This window comes from Aythya fuligula, chromosome 3 (genome assembly GCF_009819795.1).
Source record: "Aythya fuligula isolate bAytFul2 chromosome 3, bAytFul2.pri, whole genome shotgun sequence".
NCBI lineage: Eukaryota > Metazoa > Chordata > Aves > Anseriformes > Anatidae > Aythya > Aythya fuligula.
Window position 1 is genome coordinate 86,693,129 of NC_045561.1, and position 19,686 is coordinate 86,712,814.

Below are 19,686 nucleotides of genomic sequence, written 5' to 3' on the forward strand. Positions count from 1 at the left end.
CAGTTTGAACCTACCAGTAAGCTATTACAATCACAATTAGCTCACCAGAAAGCAGTGAGTGCATTTTGAAAGGAACAGATTATTTACAGCTCTCTAGGACTCTGGGATTTTCAGAAAGCAAGAATGGAAATTCATCTCCATTTCTGATTCTAAAGTATTCCTCATAAGTGCTTGAAGATGGCCTAACTAGTCAAAGTATGTGCAGTTGGCAGCTGAGCATTGTATCCTCACATTGGGAAGGTGCCTCAGCCAAAAGCCATCGGTGGCCCCCAGAGAAAATTCCACACCTGGCTCTAAGCACAGCATGGCATGCACCAGTTTTTGCTAATTTTTAAATCACTGTTTTTGCCAAGGGGTAAATAAATAAATAAATAAATAAGAAACTAATAATGCAGGAATTGTTTTTTTTTTAAAATGGATGCAATCGATTGTTTCCCAGATGGTAAAGCTAAAATGGCTCAAGGGCAGCAGTTCTAGTACTTGCTCTGGCCCAGCACCGTGTCTTCTTTCATGGGCATCTGCACCCCAGAAGAATGGAAATACAGACAACATCTGATGAGTCTGCATACCTCATCAACACTCATTTGGAGATGCTGAGTTGAACCCCTGCCAGGATATATGACCTACATCATTGGGGATTTCACATCACCCGCACAGATCTGGGAGGATTTCAAATGTAAAGTGTTTATACACGCAGCTGCAAGCTGTAGAACACAAAATAACAAACTGCTGTGCTTTCATTCAAGACATACAGATGTGGGTATGCAAAACTGGTAACTCTCCCTACACTTACCACTGTTTCCACGTAATCCTGCAGGTAAGGCTGGGTTGTATTTCTGCTCAACAAACACGTGGAGTACCAGGTATAGTCTCTGTCATTCTCACAGTCACTTAAAGCAGTGACTAGCAGCATGCGGTGTTTCTGAACATCCCAAATAGACCTCCTTCTATAACTGTTAATGGGTTATTTGAAGAGATGTAGCAGAGCCAAAAAAATTTCAAGAGCTGAAAGTTTAAACATGTGGAGACATCTATATATCCTTGCTCTTTCTCTCTCCAAGATGCCTGTGTGGAGGTAACAAGTCTTCTTACCAAGGACTACAGAAATCCCCTATTTATTATCCATGTCATCAACCTCCATCTTGCAGCTATGTCAGCTTCCCAAAGAACAGTGGGTGTTTCTGTTCCAAATAATCAGGCCAACAGTTGTCAGCTATCACTGGTAACAGTCACAGCCTGCAGCGAGTGTCCCCTACCTAGATTATAGATTAAGTAGACACCACATCACCTGTTTGGGAGGTGTTATTGTTGGATGCTTTGCAGTAGTCTGTTGCAGTTGGCCCCATCAAAGTTTAATCTTCAGCACAACCTCTTGGGGTGTTGTGCACTCTCCTAGTCCTGCACGCCCAATGCCCTTGTAGAGCCAGGTATAGTAGTCAAAACATGACAAAGCTATAAGTACAGCAAGTATTGGAGGTATTGGGACGATACCAGCTTAATCTATAGATAGATTGTAAAGGTACTGGGTGTAGAGCTGTACTTCTGCCTAACAGCCCGCCTTCAGCAAACAATTTACTCAGTGATAAATAGTTCATTTGTTCAACATCTGTTTGGACAAGCAAAAATGAGCTCTGCTTTCATAGAAACACATAACTAGAAATCAAAAGTGTCCTGGTTATCTCGGTTATCACAATCTTGTTTTCTCTGTGCATTATTATGTGCCTGCTGCACATTCAGTATCATTTTTCTGGTTTTGTAACCTCTGATTATATCCTTGGGGAAGAAAATGGTGGAGAAGCAGGAAAGCTCAGCAGAAATCTGATATGAAAGACAAAGCTTGGCACAGAGTTGTAGCTACTAATGAAAACACTCCCTGGGTAGCTTGCTCGTACTCTGTAAAGCTGAATCTGCATGAGGTAGTCCAACAGCACAGCTGTAAGCAGCACAGTCACAAAGACATCATTTAAACCTTTTAATGATAATGAGCTTTGGAACATATAAAATCTATTATATGATTTGGCTTCACCATAGGAGCAACCTGAGAAAATGGTACCTCATCTATGCTTAGATCTGCAGTTAGGGTGCCTGCTCACATCTACCAGGTGTAGGCGCCCACTGAAAAACTCAGAAGTTCAGATCATTGTATCTGATGCCCTTTCTCATAGGAAGTCGGATCCTATACTTTCCAATGAGGCATTTTCCAAAAACAAGCATATCACCCTGCAAATTCTGTGAGTACTTTTGTAAAGCAGAAGTCTGTTGTCACAGTGGTCCTGCTATGATTTTTAGGACCAGCATTGACTTATGGAGGGAATCAGAGGCTCAATTCTCATTTACACCACATAACCTCACTGTAACTCCCATGATTTCCAAGCAGTTTTTCAGCCATCTTGCCTCCCACAGCAGCCTGTCCCACGGTCTGTCCTGTTCGGGATGTTCTCCCTGACATTTACACTGAAACTTATTTGCTGTAGTTGACTTGTCTGCTTCTAATCTTACCTCTCATGACAACAGCACAAAAATCATTCCCCTCAACTCTTCAAGAGTTCTTGACATAGTTAGACATAGCTGATCAAGAAACATCTTATCCCACAGCCCTGCCTCCAAGGGCTCTAAGCAACCCTAATTCATTTAACCTCCCCATGTTCCAGACAGTCCTTGTTGTCTGCCCTGGGAGCTCACCAGCCAGACCACTGATTTCCTCTTACAGACCTAAACAAAACGAGGCCATGGCGTTCCCAGTAGCTAAGAAGTGGAAGGGCGTCATGCTTCTCCCAAGATGTACTCTTGTTTATACATCAGAGTCTGTTGTTTGCCTTTTTCCACTGCAGCTTGACTTTGTTGACTCTTGCTGGGCTTGTTTATGCTCGTGTGTCCTGTTCCTTGACATCCTTCACGGAGTGATCCACATTGCACGTAGACTGCACGTGATGCAGAGCAAGAGATTCACGTTCAGGCCAATTAAATGCATCTTGAATACATGGAATATGTTTTCCAACCTGTAAAACAGGTCATGCCACATCAGCTTGAAGAGGCGGTTTTGCTGCCAGCAGCACGGAGTCAGTACTGACCTACACATTGATCTAGCCCCTCTTCTTGTCACCCTGCACTGCTTGGGGAGCACAAGGTGGCATTTGGCTTTGTTTGCAGTTCACACAACTTGTTTTCCACTGCCTCTGGGGAAAAGGGCCACCACAAACCTCCTGCAAGCCAGACCTGTCCCACCAGCTGTCAGAAGGCTGCTAATCTAGAAGTCTTCATGTCTTTTTGAGTTTGAGAGAGTATATACACTTTATGTTGTGAAAGCCATTTTACTTCCTCATGCTTCCAGTTCTCCCATGCTGTTATTCCTTTCTCCTATACATGATCATCTTGCTCATGTGATATAGGAGCAATTTGCAACCCCGCTCATCCTTTTCTCCATCTAGATTGTTATTGCAACCAGTTCTGCCCCATCTTTACACTGAGTAAAGGGACTCAACACACCCATTGTAAAACCCTCACTTTCCTCAAAGCCTTACTCTTTCAAGGATGTAGGAAATGGTACCCACCTGAGAACTGGGACTAACTGCATCTGGACACTGTGAGATCTCAGCCACCAGTAGTTTGCCATATTGATCTTAATAAGATAAACCTGCCTCATGTCAATGCCTAAATAAAGTATCAAGCAGTTTAAACTTTATTTGCATTCACACCATGAGGGAGGTAGACATTAGCAGATTGCAATGCCCTGTGTGGAAAAGTAGGAAGCAGGAGGAGGCAAGTGATTTGCATCAGGCAAGGTGAGCAGTTCAGGAAGATAAGGAAAAAATCAAGCTGATCATTTACATCCATATAGTTCTTGACTTCAGATCTTCAACAAATATATACTAAAAATTAATCTGGAGAAGATAAACAAATATATACTCAAAATGAATACAGAGAATATAATATATGATTTTTTTTTTAAGGCTGAATCACATCAGTCAGTGTTGCTAGGAAATTTAGACCTCACTGATGCTGCCAAATGCAAAAAAGAAAGCTGAAAGCATTTGGGTGACAGACAAAAGATGAAGCGTAGATGGCACAGCATTATCATGGTCCTAGTTATTGCAAGGGTAGAGGAATAAAGTCATTATAAGGGAAAGAAAAAAAAGAATGAAAAAAATAGACATCAGGAAACAGATGGATAGGTAACATTAGGCTTTGTTTTCTTTATATTGCACCGTTAATGGTCTCATACTTCTTCAGTAAGAAGTACTATTTTGAGACCATGCACTGTGCTTCCTCATGAAGAATTCACACCATTTTTTTGGTTTGCTTCTCCTTGATTTCATAATAAAAATCTTTTAGACTGTGGTTGGTCTGTGTATTGGAAACATGGTGGATGGGGCAGGGAAAGGAATTCTAAACACTGTAACATCCCATTTTAAATGGAGCAAGCTTATTATGGAACAGTGGCAAGCTTATGCCTTACAAGTGTCTTAATATTATTTAATGTTAAAGATAAAAATTGTCATATTTTTATTATTCTGAGTGGAGGTAAAATGCAATTAGAACCAAGTAGGGATAAACAATAGCCCTAAGCTGTCTGTGAACATCTAACCTGATGATCATGCACAGGAAAAAGACATTAATTTTAACATTCAGCAAACTCATTCGTCTCTAAATTATCCCTGTGGTGATGATGCGTAGGTCATTCCTGAAATCAAACTGCAGATTATAAAGGAAAAATCATATGGCACCTTACTGATGCATGTTCTTGCACTGAACTTAGAATGCTATGTACAGAGATTGCTGGATAATTACTTGCCCACTGAGCTAGAATTGGCTGCTATCTTTTTCCTTCATATGAAACCACAGAGCTTTCTCAGTACATTATTTCCACATGTGCATATATTACTATCCCTGCCCCTTGATCCAGCAATTTAAAACACATTTATCATTTGTTAAAAAAATGAAAAATAAAGAATAAAGAAATGTCTATCTGCTTACTTAAAATGTCATTCAGCACAGTCCATCAATGTGAGCCAGAAGTGTGGCCAGAGAAGGGTAGGGGGCTGTTGTGAGTCAGATCAAGGGACTCTTCTTATATCATTTCATTCTTCTTTATTAAGAATATGATTTCTCTTTCCTCTCTCCAGCCATATTAAAATACTCTCTTGCCTAAATAGAAGTGCCTAAAGTCTCGTTTCAAGACATGAACACCCTGCTAGTGTCAGAGAAATATGTGCTACCACAGCAGGATACGGAGGTCTGAATGCCAGCATCACCAAGTTTCATTCCCCTGCAGGTGACAGCAGACATTTTAAAGGTGCCCATGGGTTGGAAAAAAAAAACAAGAAGTCAACACTGCTGATCCACTTACTCATGCATCTGCCTGACACCTTCAGGACTGCTTGGTATGTTCACCACAATGTTTACACTTAAACTCAGGTTTCCCAATGTTCAGTCCAATGTACTCTGGTTGCTTCTACATTTTATTTTGCAGCCTTCACCAAAGCCACCTTTTTAGGAATTCATTTGTAGTCTATATGCCTCTTCTTTCCAGTTTGCTTTATTTAGAGGTAATATCAATACTGAAACCAAAAATGTTAAATCTAATGCTTTGATTCACACCCAAAATGTATATTAAATGTCATTTCATGCTACACTTACACAATCTTGTCTATTATTTATATTTAATACAAAAATATTTTGAAATGAAACAATTATTGATAGAACCAAAATTCAAATTTCCATACAACTGGCTGGGAATGGAGACCACACCAGCAGATACCTCCAATCAGGCTACAAAATCAGCTTGCAGGTATCTGTCACCCTGCAAATTTTAAACCATCTGGAACTGTAACAGCGTATGAATTTCTTCTAATAATGAAATGCATTGTAATAAACTCAGCGGGTTCCCCTTTTCTTACATGCTCTCATGAATAGTGAATCAGTTTTATTGCATTCTCAATGGCCATAATAAAAGTGTCGGCCCAGAAGATACACTTCTAGGTGTATTAATCTTTTCATATATCAGCTGAGAGATTATGGCAGACAATAGTGCATAAAACTACATAAAATATATAACATAAAACTACAAAGCAATGCTTGTAGTTAGCTTGAAAGGAATCAGCTGTATGGATTTCATCAAAGACTTAAATTGGAGGCAAATGAAGAAAATAAAAAGGGATTCCAAATGCAACAAACAGTACATAAAATACAAGGCAAAAACTAAAATGTAAATTGCTAGTAGGAATATAAACACAAAGCAAGTTTTGTATCTAAATAAGCCTGTTCTGCTCTGCAACTGTTTACTCAACTGCTTGCTATGGCCTTATGGAAGTAGAGCCAGCAATAGATTTCTGAACCCACATAAATAATTGTGTCAGGGACATGGAGAAACCATGCCCATGCCCCAGGCAGGATTTACAACAGCTCCTTTGTGAACCCCCACATCGTCTCACATACGCCTTTGATATTCTCCTGGTTCACTATGTGTTTCTAGGTCATTTGTACCTAGCCGTTTTACCAGGCTTTGAATTCTCTCAGTTGTTCAGCTACAACTGTTAGATTTCATATTTTTGGTTCCTGTTATATTATTTTTGAGCCTACAAGCTATTTTCAAAAACTTAAGTCTTCAAGATACTTTAAACCTTTTTTATCAACATCCACACTAAATGCTCCCTCTTGCCATTTAAATCTCCTTACTACTTTTACTATTACAGTGGGAATGAAACACGACTTCTTTCCAGCAGCTTTCCCCATACTTGAAAACTTTTCCTATTAACCACCACTGTCTCTGCTGGAGGTTAAACCACTGCTTTCTTTAACCCTTTCATCTACAAGGTCCCTGACCAGTCTGTCTGCCTTTCTCATGAGCATCCCCTTGTTACCAGAGCACTGCACCCAGGCAGGGACAGCCACTCTGGCTGCAGAAAGCATGGCTTTACAGACAGCACTCCTGTTGACACCACTCAGCATGTTTGCTTCTTGTGCAATAGCTTGACAAATGCTGTCAAACACAATAGCTTGGCCTATTTTCAGTAGATGATCCCTTTGCATCCTGGCTTTTCTTCTGTTGAATGTCTACCTCATTAGTCATTCCCCTGTCTGGATCTGTGCAGCTGAATTCCACCTTTCCTGAGGACAGATCTCTATTCTTATCTTTGTTTTTAGGTAGGATTTCTGCCTTTTGTCTAGGTCAGCTTGAATGCTACCTTCTGGAGTGCTGGTAGTCTCTCCTAGGCTATTGATGCTTATGAATATAAAAAGGCTGCTTTCTAGCTTTTCAAATAGGACTCTGTGAAACTTGACTTAATATAACTTTCCCTCTGGGGTTTCAAAAGCCCTCCCAGGTCTTCATAATACTTCCTCCACTGTCACTTTTTTTAAGGCTTTCAAAGCCCAGAAAAGCATGATAAGCAAGTGCCAGTTTCATCTGGATGTCTATGCATCAGAAGGGTGTAGGGTTTGCTTTGTAGTGAATAACAGCAGAAACACATCCAGCCCCATTAGTGAAACCTGTAGAGGACACTTCCAAAGAAAGGTATGAAAGTCTAGATGCATAATAGTCTACCCTGTACCAAATTTATTCCTCATCTCTTACAGTTCAAGCTAGCTTACACTCTGATGCATGAGGTATTAACTTCTCCTTAACTGAGCCTTTCTTCCCTTTACAGGTACATCTCATCTCTCTCACTAACTTGAGCCTGATGGCTAAGACACTTTCACTAGGATGCTGATCTTCTTGGGCTACATGTAGCAGAAGAATTAAATAAGTAAATAAATAAAGCTTTTGGGAGCATGATCCAAACAGGAGATGATGTAGATACTCTGACTAACCCTTCTAGGAAGACTATCTTCTTCCATCATTTACTTAGATGGTACAGGAAGATTTGTCTCCTCATTTAGCCTACCAAGCACACAGTCCTGTCCCCACTCACAACTGTGTTTACTGGAATGGTAGCAGAATGCTAGTGACGAGGAGTAAACTCAAAATGAAAAGAATCAAAGGGAAAACAAGAAAAGGATCATTTGCAGAGCAAGCAAAGCCTGCAAACAGCATCCATCATTTTATAGCATTAGAAAACTTAGACATTTTAGACATTGGAAAAGGCTGCCCAGGGAAGTGGTGGAGTCACCATCCCTGGAAGTCTTTAAAAGACGTTTAGATGTAGAGCTTAGGGATATGGTTTAGTGGGAACTGTTAGCATTAGGTCAGAGGTTGGACTCAATGATCTTGAGGTCTCTTCCAACCTAGAAATTCTGTGATTCTGTGATTCTGTGAAAATGTACATTACCTACATTCAACAGTCACTGTCTGCTGCAGTTCTCCTTGCCATTAAAGATTACCACCCCTCAGTCCTGTAATGGAGGGGAAAGGAGGCAGAAAAGGAACAAGCACAAATGGCAGACATTTGGCACTGAAATTCTAGAAAAATATTGTAAATACAAATGTTCTCTTGAGTCTGAGGGAAAATATTTTTAGAAAACAGAAAAACCATGAAAGCATCTTCCACTGTGGGAAGAAACATCAGCATAAGTTATGAGTTATAAGAACACACAACTAAAACACATGGCAATAAGATTAAGCAGAGTATTTTTATTGCTTTATTATCTTCTCATATTGGGCAAAACACATAAACCCACAAACCTGCAGCTCTTAAAGCAGTTACACATATGGGAGAAAAAGCAAGGAACAAGACTGAACACTCCATATCTTTTATCATCTGCTGCCATCTGGAAATATGTGTATTTTCTGCAAGGTCTGGGGACTGTATGGAGTGCTCTAGGTGAAAAAACAAATGATAAATCTTAATTTTTCTCCAAAGTTAATACAGTAATATTAATTCAGTGGATTCTTGATCTTTACAACCAAGGTATTTCAGATTCTATCAAAATAAATTGCCATCCCTATTCTCTTCCCCATCCCTTTTGATGTAGGGAGTGACTGAGTGGCTTAGTTTCTGGCAGATGTCAACTCACCACAGCAGGAAAGCAGGAATACAGCTTAATAAGAACATATGAAAGCATGTAAAGCATGGCACTTGCTTGAAAAGTTAGAAAGCAGCAGGAGGCAATCAAAGGCATGAGTCATCATACTAATAGGGTTTGATCAACAAGGTGGAGATAAGTCATGCATTTATTCTCGGGTGGGAGTAAGAGATGCTGAGCACCATGTATGTGATGCAGTGAAAGGAGATGAATGGGATGCAGAAAGTGAACAACTAGGGATTATATGTGATGGTATTGTAGATGAATATACAAGGTATATGCTTGATTTGTTAAAACCAGTTTAAAATGTTACTAATGAGAGAAGGAAAGATACAGCTATGAAGACAGATAGAAAAGACAGTCTTAGACATTTGAGAACAAGATTGCAGAAAATTAAAATAACAGTGTGTAGGAACCTACAGAATCCCAACACAAATGCAATGCACAGGTTAGAGACCTATGTGACATCCAGGATTGTGATAAGATCCTCAGTCACATAGAAAAAAAAAATATAGTGGAGTGTTTTACCAAATTCAGTAGTCTTTTCAAAGAATGATTGAGGTTGAAAGGGATTTCAGGAGACTGTGTATCCCAATCCCCAGTCAGTCCACAGAACTGGACCCAGCATTCCAGATGCATCTCACCCGTGGTGAGAAGAGGACAAGGATCACGTCCCTTGAGCTGCTGGCAACGGTCTGCCTCACACAGCCCAGGACATCATTGGTCTTCTTTGCTGCAAGGGTAAATTATTGGCTTATGTTAAACTTGCCCACCAAGACAAGCTGGGACAGAACAAGAACAAGAACTTTTTCTGTCAAGCGGCTTTCAAGCCCGTTGGCCCCCAACCTGTGCTGGTGCTGGGGTTATTCCTCCCCTGTGGCAGGACTTGGCACGTTTCCTTTGTTGAACTTCATAGCGTCCCCCTGCACATGTTGTTTCTTCAGCCTTTTCAGGTCCTCTGGATTGCAGCACACCCATCTGGTCTAGCAAACACTACTCCAAGTTTTCTGTCATCTGCAGCCTTGGTGAAGGTGCACTCAGTCTCATCATCCAGGTCATTAATTAAGAAGTTAAAAAGTACTTGCCCCAGTATTGACCCCTGAGGTACATCACTAGTGACTGTTCTCCAGCTGGACTGCAGCTATTCATCCATAAATGAGACTGAAAAGGATTTTAGTCTTGACAGGCAACAACAGCTCTGAAGGAAAAAGTAGATTTGTGAGACTTCAGGAGAGGAAGGGTTGCTGAGCTCATTTGCAAGACAGAGGTCGGGGTAAAAGAGATGAGCAAGGCTAAGCAGAACCTGAACTAGAAGCTGAAATGGATCCTGAAGCTCTTCCAAGGGCAAGCTGAAGGAACAGTGAGAAAACTATGAGGAGAATTAGGAAAACGAAGAGTTATGGACACTAAACTTCTAAAGCGTCAAGAATGACAGCTAAAATAGCAATTCATGTGAAAAATAATCTGAACATTAATTCAATTAGTATTTTATGAAGTCTTTTGGCATAAAGACTTCTAGGAGCTCTTTTAACTGCCACTTCAGCCCCCAAGCAGCCTTTAGCTCTGTACCTGAAAGGATTGCTCCTGTTACAGGAAAGAATAGAGTCCCCGAGGTTCTTCATGAGCACAAGAGGCCTGCCAGAATAGAGTTCATCACATCATGTTATGTATATTATTTCTGCTGAAATTAATGACAAGCTTCCACTAACTTAGAATCACAGAATCATAGAATATCCTGAGTTGGAAGGGACCCACAAGGATCATCGAGTCCAACTCCTGGCTCTGCATGGGACCACCCAAAATCAGACCATATGTCTGAGAGTGTTGTCCAAACACTTCTTGAACTCAGTAGGCTTGGTGCCATCAGCATTGCCCTAGGGGAGCCTGTCCCAGTGCCCGATCACACTCAGGATGCAGAACCTTTCCCTAACCCCCAGCCTGACCCTCCCCTGTCCCAGCTCCATGCCGTCCCCTCGGGTCCTGTCGCTGTCCCCAGAGAGCAGAGCTCAGCGCCTGCCCCTCTGCTCCCCTCGTGAGGGAGCTGCAGGCCGCCATGAGGCCTCCCCTCAGCCTGCTCTGCTCGGGGCTGAGCAAACCAAGGGACCTCAGCCACTTCTCGTATGTCTTGCCCTTTATACCTTTCACCATGTTTGTAGCCCTCTTCTGGACACTCTCTAGTAGTTTTTATGTCTTTATATTGTGGCACCCAAAACTGCACGCAGTACTCAAGGTGAGGCCACACTAGCAGAGCAGGATAACCCCTTCCCCCGACCGGCTCGCAATGCTGTGCTTGATGCACTACAGGGTACTGTTGGCCCTTTTTGTTGCCAGAGTACATTGCTGACTTAAATTCCAATTTGCCATCAACCAAAACCACCAGGCCCCTTTCAGAAGGGCTGTTCTTTAGCCTCTTGTCTCCCAGCCATTACATACATGTATATCCAGGGTTGCTACATCCTAGGTGCAGAATCCAACACTTGCTCTTGTTAAATTTCATGTGGTGGGTGATTGCCCGGCCCTCTAACTTGTCAAGATCTCTCTGCAAGAACTCTACCCATTGTGGAGTAAACAATTTAATGTCATCCACAGACTTAGTATACCTTCAAGTTCTGCATCCAAGTACTTTATGAAAACATAAAACATGAAAAGGGGAAGAAAATATGGTGAAAAGGACTCAAGGGCTTCTCTTCTCCAAGCTGAACAACCCCAGGTCTCTCAGCCTTTCTTTGTAGAAGTACTCCAGCCCTCTCATCATCTTCATTGTCCTCCTCTGGACTTGCTATAACAGCCCCACATCCATCTCGTGCTGGGGGGCCCAGACCTGGATGCAGCACTCCAGGTGGGGCCTCACAAGAGCAGATGGGGATTATCCCCTCCCTTGACCTGCTGGTCACTCCTCTGTTGATGCAGCCCAGGATGCTGTTGGCTGTCTCCACAATTTTTCCAGGCAGTGAAGTGAGGCACTGACAGGCCTTTAATTACCAGGGTCTTTTTTTTCTCCTGTTCTTGAAAACTGGGGCATTTGCCAGCTTCCAGTCAACTGTGACCTCTCCAGATTACCAAGACCACTGAGAAATAATTGAAGTATCATGATGACTCCATGTTGAATAAAACATGTTATGATAACACAGTGCCTCAGCCTGAAAAGTACCAAACAATGATCTGCAAGATCATGTTCCAAGGCCTGACCATGGAAATCATCACTGCAGCACTTCAACTTAGAAGCATTAAAATACAGTTGAGGCAATGTGTAAGAAGTGCTGAGGATGGGCAGTCATACACAGTACAGAAATTGCCATCTCCTACAGATGACTGAATCGTTAAACAAGGAAACACTAGACATTATTACTAAAATTCATCTTTAATAAAATTTTAAAATAGCTATTGCAAACTTTATTTGAATAAAAATTAATCAATGACAATTTTTCAAGATCCTGTGAATCAGTCCAATTCCATAATATTTGTTCAATTATTTAAAAAGAAGCAATTTGCACAGCCAACATGTTAGTTCACTGTCATTTGATCAAAACAGCTCATGAAAGCATTCTTTTCCTACCATTTATGATTTGATCAAAAGTGAAAATACATGTATGTATGATGATCCTAATCTAGTTCTAAGTGCATTTCTGACCATCTCAAGGCAGACAAGAAGTTTAGTTCAAATTGCTTAAGGCCTTTCATGAAAAAACTAGAGATGTAATACCCAGCTAATGTATGGTTCATTACATCTGCTTATTTGAGCCAGCATTTTTATATTGTCTTCCTTATATTAGTATCCCGCCCAAAATAACAATATTAAAAATCACCAAAAAATAAAATTAAATATAACACCTTAAGATTCAAGCAAAGCTGATGAAGCTTTAGGGTAACCACTACAAAATACAGAAATAAAATGCATTGTGTGAAACTAATGAGAAATCTTAGCACTGGAGTTCTGGAGACTCAAATGTAGCCCATATACAAACGCCATTCATACACATCTAAAAAGAAAGAGCTACCCACTAGGAAAAATAAACACTGGGTTGATCCAATACAGCACAATGTCAGACTTTATTGCGTAAAATAGCATTAGTGCAATGATATTTTCAAGTGGCACACAAAAATATAATAAATTGAATAAGAAACAATAGTGAAGTCAAATTTATTTTGACATGGGGGAAGGGGAATCTAATAAAAACTCAAAAGGCCTGATCACAAAATTGCTGTTATAGTTTTATCTATAAATTACTAGTGATAAAATTTAAAGTCTCCTAGATATTTGGAGCACTAAACAGATAAAGCTGGTTCACTGCATACAAATTTATGGGAGAAAAAGAAAGGCTATAACAGAAAACAGAAAAATATTGACCATTACCAAAAAAAAAATGAATAAAGTGGGTGATTTTGTTCTCTTTGGTTAGTGTTTGAGATATCGAAATGATTCCATTAGGCACCAGTTGCTTTCCAAATATAATCTTTTCCTAAAAAAACAGAACATCATACAACATTACTGGGCACTTCTTGAAAATCCTGTATGCTTTTAATTGCACATACATTGCACACTGTAGTACATTGGAGCCGGTATAATGGACATGTATATACATATGCTTTAACATAAATCTGCTTGAACCAAGAACTGTCAAGATTCACACCAACTTGAACACATTTGGAGAAACATTGCTAGGATATTATTCTGAAAACTTACTAAAAACAATTTTAGAATCCCAGGTCTGATTTTCAAAAGTGACTTTCAAGCCAAAAGAGAGGCAATGGACTTTGGCTCTTCAATTTTTTCTGTACCAGTCCAGCCAATTTTCTCTTTTATCATATGCCACTGATGTGCACAAGCCAGCAAGCTCTTGCTTTTGAAGTAAATAGGGGCATGAAGGTGCCACGCCAGGAACCAAAACAGACGTCGAGCTGGCCCAGCATGCAAAACTGCAAACTCTAAGGTGCTGTAAACCCATTTTAGGCAGCACTCATTACAGCATGAGCACTTCCTGTTATGTACAGCAGCATTCTGCACAGGTTTCTAGATGACACACATAAAGAAATCTGTAGAGAAAACTCAGCTAAGATCATGGATGACAGTGAAGGCAGAACGTGGAGTGCGAAGATTTAAAAATCTTTATAAACCTTTAAAAAGAATTAAGGTTTTGTTTTAAAGCCAGTCCGAAATAAATGATTATTTCTCAGTGATTTAATAAGATGTTAATGGACCTGCACAGACTATCTGTTGATAGCATGAAGCTGAAAAGGACACGAAGTACCAAAGAATACTTGGACTTCAAAGAGCAACCACACAAGAATGTTCATGCAATGCAAAAGGAAGACTCCAGCACAAAATACCTTTTCCTGACTGCTTTTAGCACCACTATAAAGCTTCTTAAAGACCTTGTTCAAAGATTTCCTAAAGTTTTTTTTGCTAAAAGATTTACCAGTAACTTCAGTGGGAGCATGATCCCTCTAACATCAAGCACTTGCTCTATAGAGTAACAGAATAAATACATATGCTGAACATTTGTGAACAGGTTCCTGCACAACAATGAGGAAAACAAAAGAGTCACTGTGCAACATGGTATTACTTTTACTCTGATCCCTTCACTGCCAATACACACTACACAATACAAAATCCTCTGCAACTCATTCAAGGCAATAGTCATTGCTACAAAGTGACTGAAGGCATCTTTCAAGGCAACAGCGTTGGGAAGTTAAGGCCACCTGATGTAAACATTTGTCTAAAGCCATATGCTGTACATGGTACCTTTAAAATAACTTAAGAACAGAGGCATTTGGATGTCTGTAGTGATATACTACAGTAGAGAAAACAAAATAAAAAAGGATGTTTGTTCACTGACTGACAATTTCCGTGACATGGTGCATTATGACTGATGCTTCTTAGTAGGGTAGGCAAGGCAGCCAAGAGCCATTTAAAAACATGTGTTGTTTGTCTCAAAAACAAATGTAAGGGAATACTAATAAAAGCTGCTCTGTCTGAAATTAGGCTGAGCAGTTTGAGTCCATTTCTCCACAGAGTATTTGGGAAACTGGGACCGCCTGCAAAATAAAACTATGAATTTATTCCTACCATCTACTGCAAAGGAGTGGGTTATCTCTAGTATGTCTCCAGTAGAAAATAAACCTCTATCATAACATTAATCAGACATGAATGTCCCTCTTTAAAACTCTACATATAGTAGAGCTGAAAGTATATGAGCTTCATGTTCTTGAAATGACAGCAAATGGAGGCAAATGACATGTCAAGGCTGCTGTCCCCAAAGGCAAAAGATCTGCTTTTATATTTCATCAAGAAATAAAACCCACAGCAAAACAATCCCAGTTTAGAGTGTGAATGTTTTTCGGTAAACTACACTTGGCACCATTCAGTCTATGCTCCCATCTATGAGTAAAGGATTTGAGACACAAGGATATATTTCATTTTTGCATCTTGGTATCTATTAGCTTTGGACCCCTATAACCAAGGGCATGACTTACAGAGGGTCATATTCTGCAGTCTGTTGACTAAGTAGTGCTTTGGATTTCAATACATACTATATCATTTCGTGTAGGTCACAGCAGCATGGGAACTCATGTTAAGGCACTAAACAACCACTCAAAGGGCTAGATCCAATGTGCACCAAAGACAAGTGAAAAGCACTAATTGGCTACAAAGAATTAGGCCTCAGCTCTGCCAGAGAGACTGAACAGAATCCCAAGTTTCTGAAAAATATTGTAAATTCTAAATACAGGTAAAGTAAAACAAATAATTCCACCTAAACTAGTTTTGTAGTTAAAAACCAGTATCTCATATTAAGAAAGCACCCAGTTCAAGAAATTCTGCCCTTTTCCATGCTACCATGAACTAATTTCCTTTTCTGAACAAAAATACACATAAGCATAAAATACAAAAATATACATTTTAAGCAGTAGCAAAAAAATGAATAAAAATTAGAAATTGCTCAAGGAAAGTGACTGACGTGTAATTCAATGTGTACATATACACACTCCGTCTCAAAAAGGTACAAAAGGAAGGGAATCAATAGCCTGAAAATTTCTGTTAGTCAGCATAACAACAATTAATTTCATTTTAATAAGTCAGAATGTTATCAGCTTCCTTATCAAAAAGAAGTAAGCATTAAATACCACAAGCAGTGTTCAGGAAGGATATGTGGGCTGCTCAACAGTGAAGAGGTTCACTTAGAAAGATGCTGGTGCAAGAGGGAAGAGCTCCCAAGCTTACACGTTTCCACGTTCATACAGACATTTAATTTTCCCCACGTGAAAACAGCCAGTTGGGCTGTAAATGTCTGCTGCTCCAGGAAGACCTCATCATCCCTCTTCCTCCCTCCCACTCTAGCAAGGCACTTAAACATATGAGGATATGCTTAAATGAGTCAATTATGTGTTCTGCTGAACACAGGATGTGTGTGGAGCCCACAGCTACTAAAAGCCTCCCTGCCTACAAAACCAGGACTTGCACCCACAGATGGCACTGAGTTGATATGTCACAAAGAACAATGAACAGCTCTTGAAGAGTTATGGCACTTAAGTTGTTAACAAGATGATAAGGCAAAATGCAAGACCTAAATGATCTCCCAGAGTGACATTTCTAGAAAAAAATCTTAAAACTGTCATCTCACTGACCATAAATATACTAGGGGACACCAGTATTCTCACATGGAAAGAGAATTAGGTTTCTTTCTGAATAACCCTGGGGAAAAAAAAAAAAAAAAAAAAAAAAAAAAAAAAAAACCTGTCTCAAACTTATATTCCATCTTCAATGAATTTACAGTAAAGACTTCCAGAGTAAAATCCATGAAAACATCCGGAGGCATTATTTTCAAACATGATTAACTTATGAATTGGCAAAAAATCCACCTGGCTTCTTTGCAATGATTAAAAAAAAGACTGACAATTTTCTGGAGTGTTCAGCAGTTTGTAAATGCAGCATTTTTTGGCTCTTGAATCTGCTCTGAAGCAAGCTTCTTTTATTTTTCATATTATTCCCCATGAGAGCACAGAGAAACTCAGTATTAGTGTTAAGTGTCATGTCTGCAGAACAGAACAATGCAAGCTCCCAGCACTCTGCTTACCAACATCGTAAAGGAAGAGGAGACAGTTTTTCAGAAAAGCACTGTAAACTAACATACACCCCTAAAAAAATATGCAAAAACGCTAAGGTAAAAGGGAGCAGGAACATGGAGCAAGGTTTGCATTTTCTCAGACTGCTTTCTTGGTAACTGTGCTTCTTCAGAAAATAACTTCAGTATGAAACTAACACTTGGAAAGTTTTTTCCAGCAGACGCTTAAAGAAATTTTCTGGCACAGCCAGAAATTTACCATATGGGCCAGCCCTGCTCTCCCTGAACACAGCAGGAGTTAGGTCACTAATCACTGAAGATGGGCTGGTATCTGAACATAAAATTTTCTTTGGCTAATTTATGGAAATGTTAGATGTGAAACAATCTGTTTCTTCTTAGAGTACCCAACTGCACAGCAAGTTTACATGAAGGACAAACAGCACACAGAACAAGGAAGCCAAGGAAGAGTGCTGAAGCAAGGCTAGAGAACCAGATTGGTGGCAAAGGCTGCAGTCACTTTCACACAAGTCACAAGGGGTTATACGTTGCATTACTTCTGAATTGTAGCTTCTCACTGCTCTTCTCCCTGTTTAGAAAGGATAATTAACATAAGTTAATGAACTTCTGAAGACTGTCCAACAAACGGAAATTCACAACTTAGTTTAAAAGGAGTTTGAGACTGACTGCTCATCCTTCCTGAAATAAGTATTCATAATGAACCAAATTTCTGAAATGCTATGTGGTTTCTAATAGAGTCCCATCTGCAGACAGAGAATTATGCCTTTAACCATTGGCCACATTCAGGGTGTAGATCTTGATTTAAATATACACACACAGTAACCTACATCCGCGTATCTTGGAAAGATTTTTATCAGATTAGCTTCACAAAGAAAGCCTTTTTAAAGGATGCACTAAACTCTAATGCAGACCTTGTCATACACTACAAAATCCTTCTTAGAGTGGGTGTTTAAGCCTGGAAATTAATATCTGTTCCTTTCACAAAGCATCAAACATTTTCAATACACTCAGACAAGTATACTGAGAAATACTCAAATGAAAGACCTGCAGTCATAGACTCAAATCTAAACAGTGAGTCCCAAACTGTTCAGAAAACCTGATCAAATGTTTTAGAGCGAATTTTGCCCCTACCGACTCGGGAGCCCCCATAATAAAGGAATTATGATGTTTTCCCTAGCAGGTTACTGGCTCTCACATGTAAGATATCAGTCTCTCATAACTGAGTCTTGTTCTCACTATTACGTCTGAGAGCTTCAGCTTCCTGACTCTGGGATTACCTACCTCACCTAGCTCTTGCTCCTGCATTTTGCTCCCCAGTTTCCTGAAGGGTTGCTACAGAGCCAAATGGACTAGAAGCCTGGAAAGCCATGCTCATTTCAAAAACATCAATGCATGTTAATTGCTTACAGAACAAGCTTTTGGAAAGTTTCATTTGCTTGTGGTTTGAAGATTTTCATTCCAACTAGAGACACTGCATTTTTATTTTTTTAATGAGCCAATAATCAGTTTCAAGCATCAGATAGTAAAAAATAAAAGATATCCTTAAAGGGCCAAACCCTTACTAAATAGTGACACCCAACAAGCTGTGAACAAAATCAGGTAAAAGTAGTAGCACAGTCATTTGAATGTGCTGAATAGCTGTGCATATTAACCCTGGCAGAGCTCACTGCTGGCACCACTATACTGGTACCCAAGCCAGTCCTCACACCTATGCTGGTTGTAATATCTACCATGTAGACATGCCTTTTTTGACAAATGCCAGAGCGTATGGACTTTTTAGACATCTCCTAGCTCTGAATATGAAGCAATGAAATCAGATGTGACTCTGCCTGTAACCATCACATAAAATACACACCTGCAGCATGGTTCACCAGCTACGGAACTGATAGAAATTAACAGAATAAAATAAAAGCACACCCCTGTATCAACATGTGTTTACATGTTGACCAAAAATATGTCTATGCTACATGGTAAAAGGAGTGAAATCTTGTAAAATAATATTTGAAGCAACCTTTTTCTTGGAGCTAAAGCCTTTTACTGCAGCACTGATTGTTATATAATTTTACTCATTAAGGATACTCATCCTTATCTTTAAATGAATATTTATTTATTCATTGAAAATTTGTGGATTCTAAATAGATTTAAATTGAATAACAGTATTTATACATATGCATTTATACATACTTTTTGTACACATATTCATTAGCCAGTACTCTTATAAAAGAGTAGGTCCTCAGCTCTTCTCCTAATCACTGAAGCATGTGGAAATTTGTTTTGGCCATAGATTCCAAGTGTTATGTGTTTGCCTTAAATAAAAATTGCTCCAAGTTGTTAAGCCACTAGGACTTAAAACATGCTCTAGGTTAGTGGGTATTTTAGCTACATCCTTTAATTTTCTATTTTAGTTTAAACTCCTGGGATTGAATAAACATTTCAGCCTAAATAGAAGAAATGTGATTTTTACTCAGCTAAAGCAGTACACATTTGTATTTGGTTGTCTTTTGTCCTATGCTAAAACAGATCAACATGGAGAAAATTGCTCATACAACTTTTTAATTCCTTATCTCAAACCAAGCCCAAATCATTAATAATGTTTCAGCTGTCTGGTATAATGAAAACCTCTCTAACGTCTTCTCCTGCAGCCTGT

General features: G+C 39.7%; 1 protein-coding gene across 2 annotated transcripts in view; it reads right to left on the bottom strand.

Moving 5' to 3' along the window:
- Positions 1 to 16,700: 16,700 nt before the first annotated feature.
- The window catches only part of CD109 (CD109 molecule), a 90,744-nt gene continuing 87,758 nt past the window's right edge, over positions 16,701 to 19,686 (bottom strand). For both annotated transcript variants that reach the window (XM_032185348.1, XM_032185347.1), the window contains exon 33: positions 16,701 to 17,607. In XM_032185348.1, the coding sequence (XP_032041239.1) occupies positions 17,417 to 17,607 (191 nt within the window). In that variant the 3' untranslated portion in view covers positions 16,701 to 17,416. The remainder of the gene's footprint in view (positions 17,608 to 19,686) is intronic.